The sequence below is a fragment of the Triplophysa rosa genome, linkage group LG15 (assembly GCF_024868665.1).
Source record: "Triplophysa rosa linkage group LG15, Trosa_1v2, whole genome shotgun sequence".
Lineage (NCBI taxonomy): Eukaryota > Metazoa > Chordata > Actinopteri > Cypriniformes > Nemacheilidae > Triplophysa > Triplophysa rosa.
Window position 1 is genome coordinate 15,989,972 of NC_079904.1, and position 17,545 is coordinate 16,007,516.

General features: G+C 36.7%; 2 protein-coding genes across 2 annotated transcripts; one reads left to right on the plus strand and one right to left on the minus strand.

Annotated features, from left to right (window-relative positions):
• Positions 1–925: 925 nt before the first annotated feature.
• si:dkey-5n18.1 (uncharacterized protein LOC570444 homolog) lies at positions 926–4,336 on the plus strand. Its single transcript, XM_057353352.1, has 2 exons — positions 926–1,421; positions 4,026–4,336. The coding sequence occupies exons 1-2, from the start codon at positions 951–953 to the stop codon at positions 4,203–4,205; spliced, it is 651 nt and encodes a 216-aa protein (XP_057209335.1). The 5' UTR covers positions 926–950; the 3' UTR covers positions 4,206–4,336.
• An 862-nt stretch (positions 4,337–5,198) lies between these two features.
• dsc2l (desmocollin 2 like) lies at positions 5,199–17,175 on the minus strand. The gene is made up of 16 exons (XM_057353193.1): positions 16,903–17,175; positions 14,561–14,663; positions 13,893–14,083; positions 13,697–13,810; positions 13,455–13,610; positions 13,193–13,337; positions 12,421–12,575; positions 12,123–12,257; positions 11,114–11,299; positions 10,406–10,653; positions 9,463–9,605; positions 8,798–9,019; positions 7,967–8,203; positions 7,011–7,126; positions 6,610–6,897; positions 5,199–6,455 (listed from the first exon to the last, which is right to left on the minus strand). The coding sequence occupies exons 1-16, from the start codon at positions 16,942–16,944 to the stop codon at positions 6,243–6,245; spliced, it is 2,694 nt and encodes an 897-aa protein (XP_057209176.1). The 5' UTR covers positions 16,945–17,175; the 3' UTR covers positions 5,199–6,242.
• Positions 17,176–17,545: the final 370 nt, after the last annotated feature.

Here is a 17,545-nt window from a genome sequence, read left to right on the forward strand (position 1 = left end):
GTAGGAAAGCAAACAGTTATGGGGCACATGTGACTACCATTTAAATTTTTCCTATATGGTAGTCAATGGCGCCTCAGATATGAGGTTGCATTCTTCCAAATATATTTCTTTGTGTTCAACCAAACATAAATGTATACAGGTTTGGGACAACTCAAGGGTGAGTAATTCATGACAGAATTTTAGTTTTGGGTGAACTATCCCTTTGAAACTTAAAATGAAACCCGATGATTAGAAGTGAAGCAAGTGAGACCTCTGGTGGTTACATCTGACTCTGCTGGCCTCTTATTAAAAAGTCTGAGACCTCATTCATTTATATACATCTAGTTACAGCTATATTGATGTGAGTCGATGTGATTATTAGATGTGAGTGTGTGTTGGTTTATGTGTGTGTGGGAATTTGTGTGAATACAATCAATATAGATCTTGACATTCAAACGCTGCGTGACATTTGGAGAAATTTTATTTTCAATGACATTTTATGAAAAATGTAGGGTGTGTATTATGAAGCCTTACGTTTGAGCGCGTAGCATTTGCATCCCTGACAAAGTTTTGACAGAATCAGCCATGGGGCACGTGAAACTTCTCTAGCTCTGAACACCTAAAAGAACATTTTTAGTTTTACTATTTGCTTTAAAAAAGGTACTTTGCTGTAGGTGGCAAAAATGACAATTTTCTTTAGATTTTTAACAAACCCTATGAGAACAAAGAAAAACAAATGTTAAGAAAGATCCATTGGCTTAGCTTTGTTGCATAACCGTTTTTAGACTTTTAGGGAAGTTATTGCATTGTAATATTAGTTTTTGCTGATGCCAATGAAAGTTGAATCAGGTGATAGACAATTTCTCAACTTCATCATGTGACCGCCTAACTCCACCAATCACAAACTAGAATCTGTGCCTCATAGAAGCCCTCTTCCGTGAGTGCGGTCACCTCTTCATTATTATTTCACCATGACCAAACACTGGTTAGTAGCTCTCTTAGCAGTTTTGTGTTTGACTAAATCAGGTCTCTGTGGGTCCAGTGGTGAAAACCAACTGGGATCCTGCAGGATTGTGTGTGACCCCTCCACAGACCGCTCAACTGACCGTAGCAATGGCTTGGTGATCCCTCTTGCCTCTTCTGGAGTTGGACCTCCTGGTCCAGCTGGGCCTCCAGGTAAAGCAGGCCCTCCTGGCTTACCTGGACCCCGGGGTAAGAGCGCCATAACAAATGGAGGTGTAGCATTTTATGCTTCACTGAAGGATGAAATCGAAAACAATGCAGTGCTGAAATTTACTGATGTGATAACTAATCTGGGAGGTGGTTATGATTCCTCTACTGGGACATTCACCTGTAAAACACCAGGAGCGTACTACTTCATCTTTCACATTGTGAAGTGTGGGCAAAGTCTACGAGTGGACTTGGTTCTTAATGATCAAACGGTAAGTTTACCGTATTAACCGTATTGGGATTGATTTAACATTGTGTTTTCTGCAGAGGAACAAATAAAGAACAGATACGAATATTTTACATCAGTATTTTTCAATATTATGTAGTTTGGTGTTGGTTTAACTATATAATAATGGATAATAAATATTCAATAATTATTTATTTTTAATTCATAATTACCTTGACTGAGTCTCTCATGTCAACAAAATGTCTGCCAACATGTTTGTTTCTTTATTCTTTATTTATATAAGTTTGTTTTTAAATAAATAGTAGATATATACGTCATATAACTTGTTTAATAAAAGATCATTAGTTCTCTAAGTCTTCGATTTATTTCTCTTTTACATTATTTTTTATTCATTCTTTTAACACTACCCTGTAAAAAATATATAAATTTACGTAGGCTATAGTCAAGTAGGCTAATAAAAAAAGATGTTATTTTAAATTAAATTTTATATTTTGAAATTTAATTCATATTAATGATAGAAAATGTATGTTTAAGTCATGTTTTGTATGTGTATAAAACACAACACACCTTCACAACACAACGCTACCTGTCCAGCTGATAAAAAACTGATTTAAAGCATTACATGAAACAGCAACAACTGGACTAAAATTCTGAAATGAAGCTGAAATGATTTATATAGTGAAAAACCTTAACATTTTCAGTGTTGGGGAGTAGCTAACTACAAGTAGCGACGCTACTAACTTAACTACATTTTTATGTAGCTTGATGGTAGTTAAGTTACTTTTAAAACAGTATAGCTTTTCCGGTAGTTAAATACTTCCACAAGCAAGTAGCGGTGTAGCGTGTCCAAACGCTACTCGCTACATTCCATTGTGACAAACTTTTAAGCAATAATCAGCGCACTGAGCACGGCTCTCACTAAATCCTTGGTGTTCCGAGTCAGATCCGTGGGCGTGGCTTGTTGGTTTTGACCGAAACCCACACCCTAACCCTAACCACCTAAACTACCTATGATTGTTGAAATTGACGAAAAAACACGTTTGGGTGATGACGTCAGACCCGAAACACCAAGGATTTAGTGAGAGCCCACTGGAGGGGGGGAAGCGTCGTCATCTTACTTACTGCTGAAGTTCACAAACTCAAATTTTGCATTACTGCCATCTATTGTTCTGTAACGCATCTTGCGGCTTACGCACAGTACCCAGAGAGCGTCTGATGATTACGTGAATGTGCCGAAGTAAACTCGACACAGTCTCACACATACACACGCACGCACGCACGCACGCACACGCACGCACACACCCATCCAGGATAGAGCAAGGCATGCATGGCGGCCGCGGCAGATTCGGAATCGGAAGATGTATAATGTTTATGTAGGCGATTAAAGTGGAAAACTGTGTATTTCTCCAAAATGCTACAGTAAAATAAATCCATATGTGGTGTGCAGTGCGGGATGGCCCCTACTGAAACCCACCATACATTTTTTCTACTTATTACAAATAATGTTTCTATAGTCCATAGTGGAAAAATCGTTTTCTAAAACGCAAATGCTTTCAAAAACCATACTTAGTACCTGTTCAAATCCATGGGTACTGTATTAAAACCATGGTTTGCCTATAGTAATCAAGTAATCAATAGGTCTACACACAAAAATACAGTACATGTTTACTACACTTTTACCACAAACAAAAACTTGGTCAATTTTCGTAAGACTACAGGTTATAGACAAACTACTTAGCTGCATAAACCGTTTTATTTGCAGGAAAGGGGTCTAAAAGGCATTAAAATAATAAATTATTAAAAGTTATAGACAGCGACATTGTTTTCACAATATACAGAAATAATAATGCAAACATTCATAGAAAAAATGCCTCAATTTAGACAAAAACGAGATATTCTAAACGTAAGACAAGAAATATGTTATTGACAAGAGACGCGAATCCTCTTCATTTAAATAAAGCTTTAAAAGCGGCGTTCCTGGAATTTACCACTCAATATCCGCGCATCCCAATCTAAACCGCGGCTGGCTTGACCGCAGTGATTAACTGCCCATGGCCTTATTTGTCCAAGTTCATGTCTCTTAAAGAAGAAAACAGTAATGGTTACACGTTTGTATGTAGCTATTCTGTGCAAACCAAAAATTAAAACGCTGTCTGCATCAAAGACTTCAAGCACAAATTTAAGGAAACACAAAGAACAAATTTGTTCTTTTTGTTGTTTTAATGATTTACATTGTCTACATTTTGCAAACTGTTAACTTGAGATAAATTTGATTATTCAACTTGACTGTTTAACTTTAACTTGAGTACTGTGTAGTTTACAAAATAAAATAACACTGAAATCATAACTGTATTGTATTACATTGTTTTAAACATTGTTTTCTTAAAACATTTGTCATTAACAATAATTCAGTTATTCTTAATATACAATGACACTCCAAAATCAAAGTAGTTTCAATGTAGCTAGTTACATTTTTATAGTAACTTGTAGTGTAGCTAGCTACTTTTTCAGATGGGTAGCTAAGCTGTATTTTAACTACTTTTATTGATGAGTAGCTTGTAGCTTATCTAATTACAGTTTCAAAGTAGCTTCCCCAACACTGAACATTTTTATTGTGGTTGTGTGTTAGGTTGTGGCCACTGCAATAGCTGTGGACATCCTTCATACGGACACGGCAAGCAACAGTGCAGTCGTGCAGCTGAAAGCCGGAGACCGGGTCTATGTCCGTCTGAACAACACTGACCTGAGCAAGAAACAATCAACAGACCGCTTAAGTACTTTCTCTGGTTACCTGCTGTACGAGATCTGAGAAAGGCAGGATTCTTCCTTTTTGCTTCAAACTTTTTCTTTCCGTTTGAATGAGACTGCTTTGCATTCAGACTGTGGGTCTGTTATTGAATAAAGAATGAATTTTCTGGCAGTCTGCCTGACTGAATCTTTTCACTGAATGTAGAATCAATTCCTCCATTTTGTAGAAGGCCAAGACCTTGATCAGATGTTTCACAGGGCACTGGGATATTTGAGACTTTAGGGAAAAGTGAGGATTGAACACAAAGACGTACGCATCCGCAACGCCTCCTCAGTCACAACCATGTTAAAAGGCTGGTCTCACTAAAGTAAAAAACTGCTTTAAATAATATTCTTTATGAGGGATTACAAGGACAAAATCAAACCCTGAATTATGGATCTACTTAACCGTAGTGCAAACAGGAAAATATTCAACAACCTTTCATTGCTGCTAGTAAATTGTAAATAAAAATTAGGTCATCTAATTCTACAGCTTTCAAACCTCTCTCTAGAGATGCTCCGAACATTCTACCAAGCATGTGGTAGTTTCATGGTTAAAGATAAAGTACTCTCTAGATGTTAAACTGGGATATTCCTGAAGGCTGTATGGCCTGTAGTTATGTGTTTTGCTCCCTGTTGACTCTGTCGCAACATTTTACCTCACATCATTCATACTCAAACAACAAATACAGTCAGAAGCATGTCATCTCATCCGGGGATGTGGTTAAGCGTGGGGGGAAACAAATACTGGTTACCACAGTTACTCTGGGGAGACGTTTTCAACAGATTGAGAATATTTAGGATGAAAACATGCCTTAATCATGCTCTCACCAGGCAATTGAATGCAATATATATTAGCATATTAGAAGACACTTTATCGCTATGTTACTTTTTACTGACTAAACAAACACGATTTCATGTACTCCGTTTATACATCAGTGGGGTAAATTTACATCAAATTTAAATCCATATTTTACATTTTACCATAAACGTTCACACCATTTGGGCAATACAGTAAGGTCTGTAAACAATTTTATTAAAATATTTACAAAACACATCCCTTACTAACTCCCCACAACATGAATGAATAATGTTATTGATACCATTTACAGCAAATACAACAAAAGTCCAGCTAAAACAAAATGAAAATAGCAAAAAACAGATATATTCTTGTGTTGTTTTTCCCGATATTACCTATTCTTTAACCTTTCTCTTCATTTAAAGCATTGTATTCATGTACAGTGGTTTACATTTTACATACAAAAGATTTGGTTTTGAGAACTGAAATAAACCCATCGCAACTACACAGAATTAAAGTTACAAACAAAAAGTTAAAAAAGCTACAGTAATACCGCACAGGATGAATTCTGAGTCTTTATGTCAGTGCTTTCTGAGCTGTTAAATGTTCGAAATTCCACACGTTGGCCACGTGTTTGCATTCATTCTCATCTTGCAAATACAGACTCAGGTAATACTTCACACAGCTGAGAATTTCATTTGAACAGGGAAGGACTAATGTCTCTTCTCAGCTCTGTGAGGAAAAGATGTGCAAAGCAGATCCACAGCAAATAATTATTAGGCTTGTAACACAGTTACACACTCAAACAAAAGGCAACACACACTCACTCGCATTTTCATCCAGCATTCCTAAAACTAACTGTCTTCACCATTGGTTTTGCTTCTATATAAAGATGGAAACAAAATATCTAAACAGTACAGATTAACTTGAATAGCAAAAATAATATATCTTGTTTCCAGATCTTCATGGTAGTACAATTATGATTTTATACCTATTATATCTATATATATTATACAGTATTATATATATATATATATATATATATATACATATATTACAATTATATCTAATACTGTTTATTGAAGTGTAAAACAAAACATCTTGCTATATCATCTCAATTTTGCTTCTCAAGTGACTTTATCTTATTGAACAATGTTTAGATATCGTTTCTGGCAAATACACAATAATATTGCTGAACATATTTTGCATTGGGGTTCAAAGGTCCAGGACATCCAGCATAAAGTACTTCCCCTGTCCCAATCATTTCTTGGTATTAGTTGTCGTGTAGCAGACGTCAGCCAGTGGTCTAAACTTGGGTCCGAGAGTGTTTAAAAAGTCCATGGTTTCATGTTCACCCAGGTTGCTACAACATCCTACAGAACCTGCAGGAGAGCCCATCCCCTCATTCCCATAAGTCTTCAGCAGATCATCTGCATACCGCCCGTCCTCCTCCTCTCCCAAGTAAGCCAGTTTCTGTCACAAAGCAAAGGTCAAAGGTTAGGTCACATGACGATAACATCAGAACAAAGATAACGGAACTTGTTTGCACCCGGTATTGACATCACAAGTAAACAGAGCTCAATACAGGTGTAAACGGTTTGCATCCAAACATGCCAGTGTTTCTCACCCTGTCCAGGTAGTTTTTATTCGATCTCCACGTGTCGAGAGTGTTTACGTTTCCATACTTCTGGTACGTGGTGTTGGCGCCATAGAGACTGCCATTATGACGTCCAGATAAGTAGTACTTCTCTGTCCCAAACTCCTGAGTGGTGTTGTTGTAGACGCCTCCGCCCTGGCCAAACTGCTGGCTATAGTGACCCCCAGCCAAACCCACATTCTTAATGTCCGCCATGATGCCATTGACCGACCCGTCCAATCCGTCCGCCCCGGCCAGCGTCATGAACGCTCCGTCTTTCTATAGAGACAAAAGCATTCCAGTGAAATACGGTCAAATATCTTCACAGTACTGTACACACTCAGCGATTTGCTTAAACTTACGTACAGTACTGAAAAACGGGTTTCTCTTACCACTTCTTCACCAGGTGCCTCAGTGTTGGATTTAAGCAGCATTCCGCCCGTTCCTGTATCATCATTTAGGGCAACCTTCTCTCTCTTAGTGCTGCAGAAGAAGATTAGCAACAAACCTGATGGAGCGAGAAAGACAGACTTTATAGAAAGAGACATTTTAATATGACGTACCTTATATAAATGATCATGTCATTTTTGTATACACTTCCGTTTAAAAGCTTAGGGTCACTTCAGTGAAGTGTTTCTCTTGTCTGTATGGTGTGTGTCTGAATTTGTTTTTGTAAACATTTGCAAAAATATCTCATTTAAAAAAATCGAAATAATTTGAAAAATGATTTACTTTAAAATGGTTGAATTGGACGGAATGAGGAAAAAGCAGAAAAAAGCAGCAATAAGAGTCCGGCAGAAATGGCATCGCCTCAAAAAGCTGTTTGATAAAGTATATTTTTACAAATTCTACTCAAATTGTTGCAAGATTAAAAATGCTCAAATATAACAAAGTCTTGTTTTTTTATTTTGAAGCCTAATACTGTGTTCAGACCAAACATGAAATAAGCGATTTGCGTGAACACATTACATACAAAGTCAATGCAAAGACGTGAATAGACGCGAACTCGTGCTGGGCGACGTGAATGATGCGAATCGGGTGGTGCGGTTGATGTGCGCGAAGAGCTCATTGACACCTACTGTTTGCACCTACAAGTATGTTTTGTGCTTTCACGAAGCACAAAAGGGGTTCTTTAGAACATTCTCAAAGCATGCTGCGATTACATGAATTACCAAGTTTTGTACAAACATTTGGAATCAATTCCAGCTCGAGTGCAGAAGTTCTGAAATTCACTAGATTTGCTATTCTATTATTATTATTATTTGTGTATTAAAATAGAAAAAGTGCAAAATAAAGTATTACAACTTATACATGTGTATACATTAAATATATAAAAGGGGAAACTCACACAACAGCAGCAGCAGCAGGCCAGAGAGGACTAAAGCGAGGATGCCCCAGCTCCCCAGAGAAGATGAGGCACTTCGCGCTCCGCACACTCCCACCCCGTCTACCTCCCTCTCACAGGAACAAACTCGCACATTCACAGTCTGCGCCTCCCCTAATCCCTGCAGATCTTTTACTAACAGCGGTACAGTGTACAGACCGTTGGGCATGTGTACAGCCTGTTCCAGCACCACAGAGGAGCCTGCCAACAGAGAAGAGAAAGGAATGTCAGGAAAAGTAGGCCGCTTTGAGTTTAACACAGAACACTTATCCCTTAAAGGAACAGTGCCCCCAGAAATAATACAGTAAATAATATTAAGGAGCAATTCACTTTCAAAATGAACATTCTGTCGTCATTTACACACTCTCTTGTCATTTCAAACCTGTATGACGTTCATTTTTCTGCAGAACACAAAAGAAGATATTTTGAAAAATGTTGGTCACAGAACAGCACAGCCCCCCATTCACTTCTATTGTAACCAATGCAAGTGAATGGGGGGCTGTTAACAACATTCTTCAAAATTTCTTCTTTTGTAATGACAAGAGGGTGAGTAAATGATGGCAGAATTTTCATTTTGAAGGTGAACTACTCCTTAAAAAAACACTTAATGGTACTACTGCTTGCCTTAAAAGTGTATCTTTGACCACCACAAAATTTCACCTTTGGTGAAAATAAGAAACTCAGATTGCTATAAAATGACATGAGTGTGAATTAATAAGACTTTTTCACTATTCTTTTCAATTTTAAAAAGCTGTTCCCCCAGCTCTAAGAGGCACCTCCGTCCTCCAGTCTTACTTGTGGCATCCTTCAGTTTCCATTTTCCATCATGCTCTGCTCCGAGTTCAAAAATGAATGGAGTCGAGTAAGGTGACTGATCTTTGTCCACACCCTCGACGAGAACTGAGCTCAGCGTATCACCCCGACTACACATGATCAGCTCCGAACCCGGAATAACGGGCATGTTATCATTCATGTCTTCAATCTGGAGTATAACCATTCCCTTTCCGATCTTCTTACCTGAGAAAAGAAACATTACAGTGAGTCTCGTGTGGTTAAATGCCATCGGTTGTCTGGCATTACAGACACAACAAAACATCTACACTTCCGAGAAACGTCTTTGACTCGTAAAAGCTCAAGATAGACAACTGTTTCATCTCTTTCTGGAATGTCATTTAACAACATTCTGTACTTAGAACATGTAGGATCAAGTAAGGATCATCAGTGTTACATCACACTGACACAAAACCCACATCGACTTCTCAGAGACTTTGTTCATGTTCTAACCAACCACACCCTGTGTACAGAGCCAAATGGTTCTGGAACACACGCACACACCCATTCATAGAACGAAAACAGGAGTGTACACACAGATACGCAATCCTTTTTGTGCTGCATAATATTTTATATGTGTGTTGAATGTCTACAGTACATCAGGTTTACTGTAATTATGCAGAACTTACTTTCATCCACTGCTTTGACGCTTATGTTGTAAAGATCGTTGGAGACCAAAGGTGATTCGCGGTCTATAGTATTGGCAACTTTCAGTTCTCCAGTGTTCTCAACCACTGTGATCCAGTTTCCAGGGTCGGTCAACTTATAGTACCTAAAACATACAGTGGACAGAACTATAGATTTAGATTTATAGATTTATAGATTTCATGTACTACAGAGAATTTGTTAGGTATTCAAAAAAGCCAAAAAATCGAAAGACCTCCCATATAGCCAAGGCAATACAGCGATAATACTAATGGTTTGAAGATTTATTCAATATTACTTTATTCGTAACTCTAAAAACTAGTCTAAATTGTACCCATCATATATGCTGCCAAGTCATGTACAGGTGTCACACTACACTTTTTCTGTTTTTCTGACTCCTAAAATAACTTTTGTTGGTACAGTATATTGCAAGACTCTTTAATTTAGTGAGGTTAATTCAACCACATATTTTTTGACGTAAAACTAGTTCATTTTTATGTAATTATTTGTTTCGTTTTTCAATGTATATTCAAGTAAAACGGCTTCTAGAATGTAAAAAAAATTAGGGCTCGATTTTGTCTTTCGGGAATTGATGCAAAGTTGGAAGTCACTGGACAGTCAATATAGCCTCACCCATATTTCAATCATTGAAAAGATATTAATGATTGATTATAGATTACGAGGGAATCAAAATTAAAAGAATAAATATATAATGACCTGCACAAATAAATCATTTACAATAAACACTGCACTATTTAATAAAATAAAATGAATAAAATAATAAAATGAAATAATACAATAAAATAAAATAATAAAATAAATTAAATTAAATTAATAAACCAAGGTGGTAAGTTGGTCTCCTAAATCCTGGTCTAGTTTGACCAAACATCTTAAACGGCTTTATAACCACATTAACACAGAACTCACTTTATTCCATTGCTGCTTTTGGTCTCTGGGTCCAAAGCTGCATACGTTCCAATAACGGTTCCATTTGGAAGGTTCTCCTTGACCTTGAGACGTAGAATGGGGGCGGTGAACTCCGGACCCTCGTCCTCATTTCCTACAGTGAGCTCCACCGGCACAGACTGCCAGGTGGCTGAAGTCCCAACCAACGGAGCTTCATTACGGGCAGTTACCTCAAGCTTCACCAGAGGAGTTTTTTCATGATCCAATGGCTTAGAGAAGAGAACAACACATGTCAGAACAATGCAAAAAGTAAATCACAAAACTTCATTGCACAAAAAGCACCAATATTTTAAATCGAAAATTGTGATGAGCTGTTGAAATGAAAGGTCTGCATAATATGTGCTCTTTTCCTTGAAGACGAGATCCCATATTTGCACTAGTTTTATAACAGGGTGTGTCTGGTATCAAACTGACAAGCCTTTTCACACACAGCTCTAAAATGGGGAGCTAACCATGCAATGCTTCTATAAATAATATCAACACAACCGTGTCAAAGTTTTAACAAGAGCTCTACAGACCTCTACACCTCGCTACATGAACACAGCCTACTAGTAAGAAGCAAAATGTGATAATAAAATTTATTTGGTGTCTATTCATTTAGCAGAAAAACTTATATTCAGATGAAGTTATAAAAGTTATATCAACTGAATATTTTTTATCTTATCATACCTTTATGACATACAGAAGCCCCTCGTTGGTTTTGGGGTCTGTCTCCATCCTGAAGTTCCCGCTCTCGTTTCCCTTGCTGACCTCATACAGGGCCTTCCAGCTGGGGGTGTTTATCATGTCCTTATCCTCCACAGGGATCCTAAGAACTAGCACATTTTGCTGGTTCTCCGTCACCTGGCCCTTATACTGTTACAAGAAAGCAAACATATGCTTTAAAAAGCAGACACAGCACGTGATTCCTGCATCCAGAAGAATGTTTGCTGTTAAGATAAGTACTGTATATATACGCACTAGCATCCCTAAGACACTGCAAATAGTTTTTTCATTACCAGTATTATTGCCTTACATAAAACATAAAATGAAGTATTAAATTAAATATTACATTACTAAGGTTTAAAAGAAAGAAAGCTTCTCTTTGAATTTAGTCTATGTTTCTTTGCCCAGCAGTGGGTAAAAATGTTTTTGTTTTAAGCATTTATCTTTAACATTTCATAATTTTGTTACATTTTTTTCCATGGGACCTGCTAAATATACACTACTATTCAAAAGTTTAGGGTCACTTGCTCATTCTTTAATAATATTTTACGGCATCTTAGAAAAATGTTGAGCTCATACAAATACGGATTTACACAAAAGTAATTATAGAATTTTTATAATTACTGAAGAAAATTCAAAATAAATCGAACTGTTATATTTTAGCTTCTTCGAAGTAGTCACATTTGCTTACTTTTGGCATTTTATCAACCAGATTTTTTAGGTCTCACTCTGTGATGCTTTTTGCACAGTATTAATAGAGTTCCCATTTATTCTAAACTCTTCCATGGGTTTTTGATTTCTAAGAAACCTCCACTGTTAATCTCTGTGTTTTAAGAATAAAAAACAACAAATCTGACAAATTAAAAGATGTTCAATGCAACACAGATCAGAAGATCTAGTTTGAAAAAATTAAGTAAATGACCATTTGTGTTTCATTTCATGAATTGTTGTAGAGACAATAAACAGATCTTACCAACTTCTCTTTAAAAGTGGGAGGGTTATCATTAATATCTGTGAGAGTAACCACGGCAGTTCCCTTGTTAGAGAGTCCATCTGGAGCACCGCCCATATCTTTTATCTCAATGCCAACATAGACTTTCTCCTGAGCCTGGAAAAGAGGAACAAAAACCTTCTGATTTAAAAACATAGCAGAATACAATTCCCACCCTATATACATCTGATCATAAGGTTCAGCAATATGAAAGACATTACAGCCACAACACTAAACACCTGAAAAAATGTACTAGAAATAAAAAATAATAATTCTGTACCTCTCTGTCTAGGTTGTTGGATTTAGCAGATAATACTCCGGTAAAACCATCGATGAGGAACATGTCGGTAGCATTGAGAAGAGTGTACTTTATTAAGGTATGATGGGTTTTGGCCAGATCTCTGTCTGTGGCATTTACTTTCCCTACGATAGTACCTGAAAAACAGAATCAACATTATTATAGATTACTATTCAAACATTTCTGTTCATTGAATTTAAATAAAATAGCAGCCTAAATATTATTTGAAAAACTTGAACTAAACAATAATAAGAAATGTTGTCTTAGCAATAAACTGAAAGTTTCCTGAAGTTGAGGCACTTAAAATCAAAACCAAAATAGAAATAAATTTAATTTATATAGCAATTAACAAATAATAATAATAAACAAACAAATAATAAAATGACAAAAGCACATAACAAAACTGCCAGAAATTTAAATAAAAAAAATGTAAAAATATAAAATTAAAAGCAAATTAAAAATATTACAATAAAGTTGAAAACAAAACTAAAATATAAACTTTTAAATATGCTTAAAATATCAGGTTCAGCAACTTTTGTCACCAAATGGGAAAAATTTAATCTGCTAACAGGTCTATCTGTGAAAAAAGTCTATTGGTTGAGCCAATTGAACCATGAGGTGGATCTGCTCAACAACATTTAGTTCTTCAGATATGGCTAAAAGCCACAGGTTAAAGAAAGCATAAAAAACATACACACAACAAAAATGATGCACTTTACCTTTAAATATACAGTTTAATTCATTTTTTCTTTACCTGCACTACAGCGTTCTTGCACGGTGAAAAACAGACTTCCGACAAACTGAGGGGCGTTGTCATTCTTATCCTCTACATTAACAGTGATGGGGAGAAATTGATCTGTTTCCTGTTGGGTCCGTCTGTCAAACACTTGAGCCTTAAACTACAAAAAAGGGACAAGAGAAACATTTAGTTGTGTGATGCTTTATATTTCAAACCATTGGCTGTTCTATTTCCTTTCCATTGTTTTCCATATAAGGCCTGGAATGTAGAGACTCACAACAAACTGTGGATACTGTTCACGGTCAACAGCCCTGTTCACACGGATCATGCCAGTGTCCCTGTCCAACGTGAAGAGACCAACAGGGTCTGTAGTAACACCTGGCCCACTGATCTCATAATACACAGTGTAATTTACCGAAGAGTCAGATGCAATCTGGGCAACGACAAACAGAATCTACTAAGTAAAAGAGCAGATCAAAAGAGGAGAAACAGTATTTCCGGAGGATGTTATAGTCTCACCGTCTCAACATCCTTTGGGAAAGGTGGACTGTCATTTTCGATAATAGCAAAAGGCAAAGGCCTCCATCTTCTCTTGAAACGCCTGTGAACCACGTTGCCAGATTTCTGTGAGGCCTGCAATCAAAACATATAGAGAGACAATCCTTGAGCTTCTACTGCAAATCCAACTGGATGAATCTGGGGACTACGGTTTTACCTCATCTTTACATGTTAGGATAACATCCACCCTCCAATCATAACCACTCTCATCCTTCACATGTACAGCAAAGTGCTTTGTGGTGATCCTCATACCACGGAGTGTGATGATGGTGCCATCTGTGTTTACAGCAAAGTCAGGGTCGCTCGAAGTGAAGGCCACAGGTCTGAGCCCACAACCTTGGAGATTTACTGGGAAGAAAATACAGCGACTTTAAATATAACTTGTACTTTGAAATCAAGTGTTAACTAGGGTTACAATTCCATAACATCGGGCTAAATTGGAATATTAGAATCAAGAATTCTAAAGCTACTTAATGTCTATAAATAAGTTAATGTTGTCAAACATACAGTTAATAAAAAATTATACTATAACATACAATAATGTTTAAATAGAAACCTCATGTTATTATTATTGTTCAAAGTTGTTATGCGTGATAAAACAAAATACTAAACGAACTAGGCTTAATAACAGCCAAAGCTGACTGGCATTGCCATCCACTTTCCACATTCTAAGATTCAGTTATTTGCTGCTGTTAACCATTATCTCACCAAAGTTGCAAGTGTCATTTTCATTAACCATACCTGGAAAACCTTACTCTAGATACAAAAAGAAAATGTCAATTTGAGTCACTTAGATAAAAGATTTTGTGAAAGTGCAAATCATACATTCTTTTGTTCCTTTCGAGATAATATAACCGGCAGGTATTGTCTTCGGCACAAGAGCATGAACAGGCCTCAGCTCACACGACTCACTGCATGGAAACAGCACCTGAGGGAGTGACACAGGAGACAGATTGCAAGTGAAAGTGAATTTATATGAATAGTGCAGAGAAGTATCACATTCCCCAGTTTGATTGAGTAAATCTTTGACTAATACAGTTTCTGTCATACAGTATGTGAATGGCAACTGAGATTTAAAACTAAACTAAAATGTGTCAACAAAATCTGAGAAACTCCAAAAATTGTATCTGTAAATGAAGATGTTAAGTATTTTTAGAGGAACCGAACATACAACATACATGTCTTCAAAACAATTCATTTCATATTTAAATATTTTGTAACATAAGACTTGATTTCAGACAATACATTTTGAACTAATTCAATTTCTTCCTTTAGTCCAACAGAATTTAGTGGAACAAATACGTCGTGATTAACGAATGTATACACTTGGCACTTAAAAACAAGCTGAAAAAAATTCAGATGATTAAGAAAATGTTTATTTGCGTTGTTTGTGTGTATTATTTATCTGCGTGAGAACTTTTTTCAACTGCTCTATCTGTAACATATTGGCTTTGGCTACAAGCAATCCATCAGTTTACTTGCGGCAAACAACCAGACTAGACCCCAACAATAAAAATAAATCATAAACTCATGAATCATAAACTAAATAAATCAATAATATAATAAGACAAGCATGAAAACAAAACCTTTGTTCACTATCAAGAAAGCTTTAAAAAGATAAAGGCCTGTGTCTTGTGATATATGACAATGCTATGCAACAGCATGGTATTGTTTAATACGATGGGTTTTGGTCAACATGAACCTGTTCTTAATCTTATCTCCTAACTAACTGTTTTATTCTGACCCGTGGAGCCCAGACCTAAACACAATATCAATAAGTAAAACATGTAAGTAAAAGAATATAGTTGCCAGGTTTGTGTCCGCAGATGTCCTTTACCGAAACTGACCAAGTGGTCTTTTATATATTTTTAAACACCCAAGAAATAAAATGCTTGTCATTACAAGTGCAGATTGCAGAAATAGCTGTATAGCTACCTGAACCTAAAGTTTTGAAACGTATTCAGGTTTCAGTGGATTCTTAAAAAAACTAAATTCAAATAATGGATCCACTTAAAATGATCAAAAGCATACAAACTTTTATGTGATGTGAGCATTGTGGGTATTATCTATCAATATATCTATATAGCACTAAAAGTGGTTCTTGGCTCGTAATCCCACTTTTAGTGCTATATAGAACCATATTTTGGTGCTTTAGGGGTTCTTCAACCGTTCTTTGGGATGACTGAGGTGCTATATAGAACCGCTGAAGAACCAAACAGTGGCTTAACAGGTTCTTTATACGGAAACGGTGCTATATAGCACCTCGGTCACCCCAAAGAACCACTGAAGCCCCAAGATATGGTGCTATGTTGCACTAAAAGTGGTTCCCCTATGATTACGAGCAAAGAACCACTTTTAGTGCTATATCGCACCATTTTTTTAGAGTGTACAGTGTTGAGAGAATGAATGAATCGGTACAAATAGTAGCCTAATTCACATCATCTATTTTACAGTTATTGATACCTAAGTGTCAATCTGTCTTCAAAATAAATAAACAAATAAATTCATACAATTGGTTTACTTTTACATGTCTAACCTCTTTTATCTGGATGATTAAAAATGTTGCTCTGGTAACAACAGTAACTAAATGGAAAACAAAGCAGACCATTCAAAAGGCCTGATCTCAGCAAAGCTGGAGAGAAAAGCTGCTCATCTTCAAATAAACCAAGCATCGTGTTTCTGATGGACGTGTTCACAACACCCAAACAAAGTTTTATAAACAAAGTAGAAAATAATTAGCCATTCATAATGTTAGTTCTCATTCATGGTACAGTTTCAACAAAATTACCATATAGTAGCCTATATACTAAAGATTCAACAAAATTACCATAGTATACTATATACTAAAGATTACCGATAAAAACGCTCGCGTGATATTAACCTCCACAGTTATGAAAATAAATAAACGAATGAATGAAAAAATAAATAAATGAATGCATGAACACATAAACAAAAAATAAAAAACAGCAGTAGTTTATTATTATAATAACAACTACAACGCATTTTGACCGCAATTACGCTAACCATTCATTCTGAACGGCAGGATTTTATTCGACAACAACCACTGTTTAGATAAAAACACACAAAAATAATTTGCTTAACTTTTTAAAGTTAGCGACACTATTAACATAATAAAAGCATAATAAATGTAACGCAGAAAAACTTACCAAAACCGTCAGGCAGACGCAGAGAACAGCGTGTCGGTACATCCTAACGTAATTCTGCTTTGGTTGAATTAGAGACTGTGGATTCCAGCACACTGTTTAATCTGGCAGACGTGCTCGGATAAAGTCCTCTGGGTGGTGGCTGGGTGGTGGCTTTACTCAAGTCATTGAAAGTTTTTAGTAAGGTGGGGCAGATAATAGCGGTTCAGCCTATGAGTTAATATATCAATAGGGCTAAACGCGACGCTTCGCTTCACCAAACAGGTTCAACTTTGCTTTGACGTCCTTTAGCTTTAGGAAGCTTTAGACTCCACCCCTAAATGCCCCTTGGACTTTTTGTGTGTCCGTGTGTGTGTGTGAGAGAGAGAGCGAGCGAGCGAGAGAGAGAGAGAGAGAGAGAGAGAGAGAGAGAGAGAGAGAGAGAGAGAAAGAGAGTAGGCTATGAGTGAGAGAAAGAGAGAGAGAGGGGGGGTTATATTTTAACAGAGCAGACTTTCACCAGTCGCACCACCTGACTTACTAGACATGATTAATGCATGACAATTTCAATCTCCATCTGTTTGGGTGGAGTGCAGGAGGTATTCATTGGTGTTACACAGACAGTCATCGTCAAATTCACACATTCAGCAAATGAAAGAGATATTTG

Excerpts from the sequence above, each read along its gene's own strand:
- si:dkey-5n18.1 (XM_057353352.1), top strand. The coding sequence starts at position 951 with ATGACCAAACACTGGTTAGTAGCTCTCTTAGCAGTTTTGTGTTTGACT. Across the intron at positions 1,422-4,025 it reads TGGTTCTTAATGATCAAACG|GTTGTGGCCACTGCAATAGC; the intron begins GTAAGTTTACCG and ends GTTGTGTGTTAG.
- dsc2l (XM_057353193.1), bottom strand. The coding sequence starts at position 16,944 with ATGTACCGACACGCTGTTCTCTGCGTCTGCCTGACGGTTTTG. Across the intron at positions 13,611-13,696 it reads TCCCAAAGGATGTTGAGACG|ATTGCATCTGACTCTTCGGT; the intron begins GTGAGACTATAA and ends GTCGTTGCCCAG. Across the intron at positions 10,654-11,113 it reads GGCTTCTGTATGTCATAAAG|CCATTGGATCATGAAAAAAC; the intron begins GTATGATAAGAT and ends CTCTTCTCTAAG.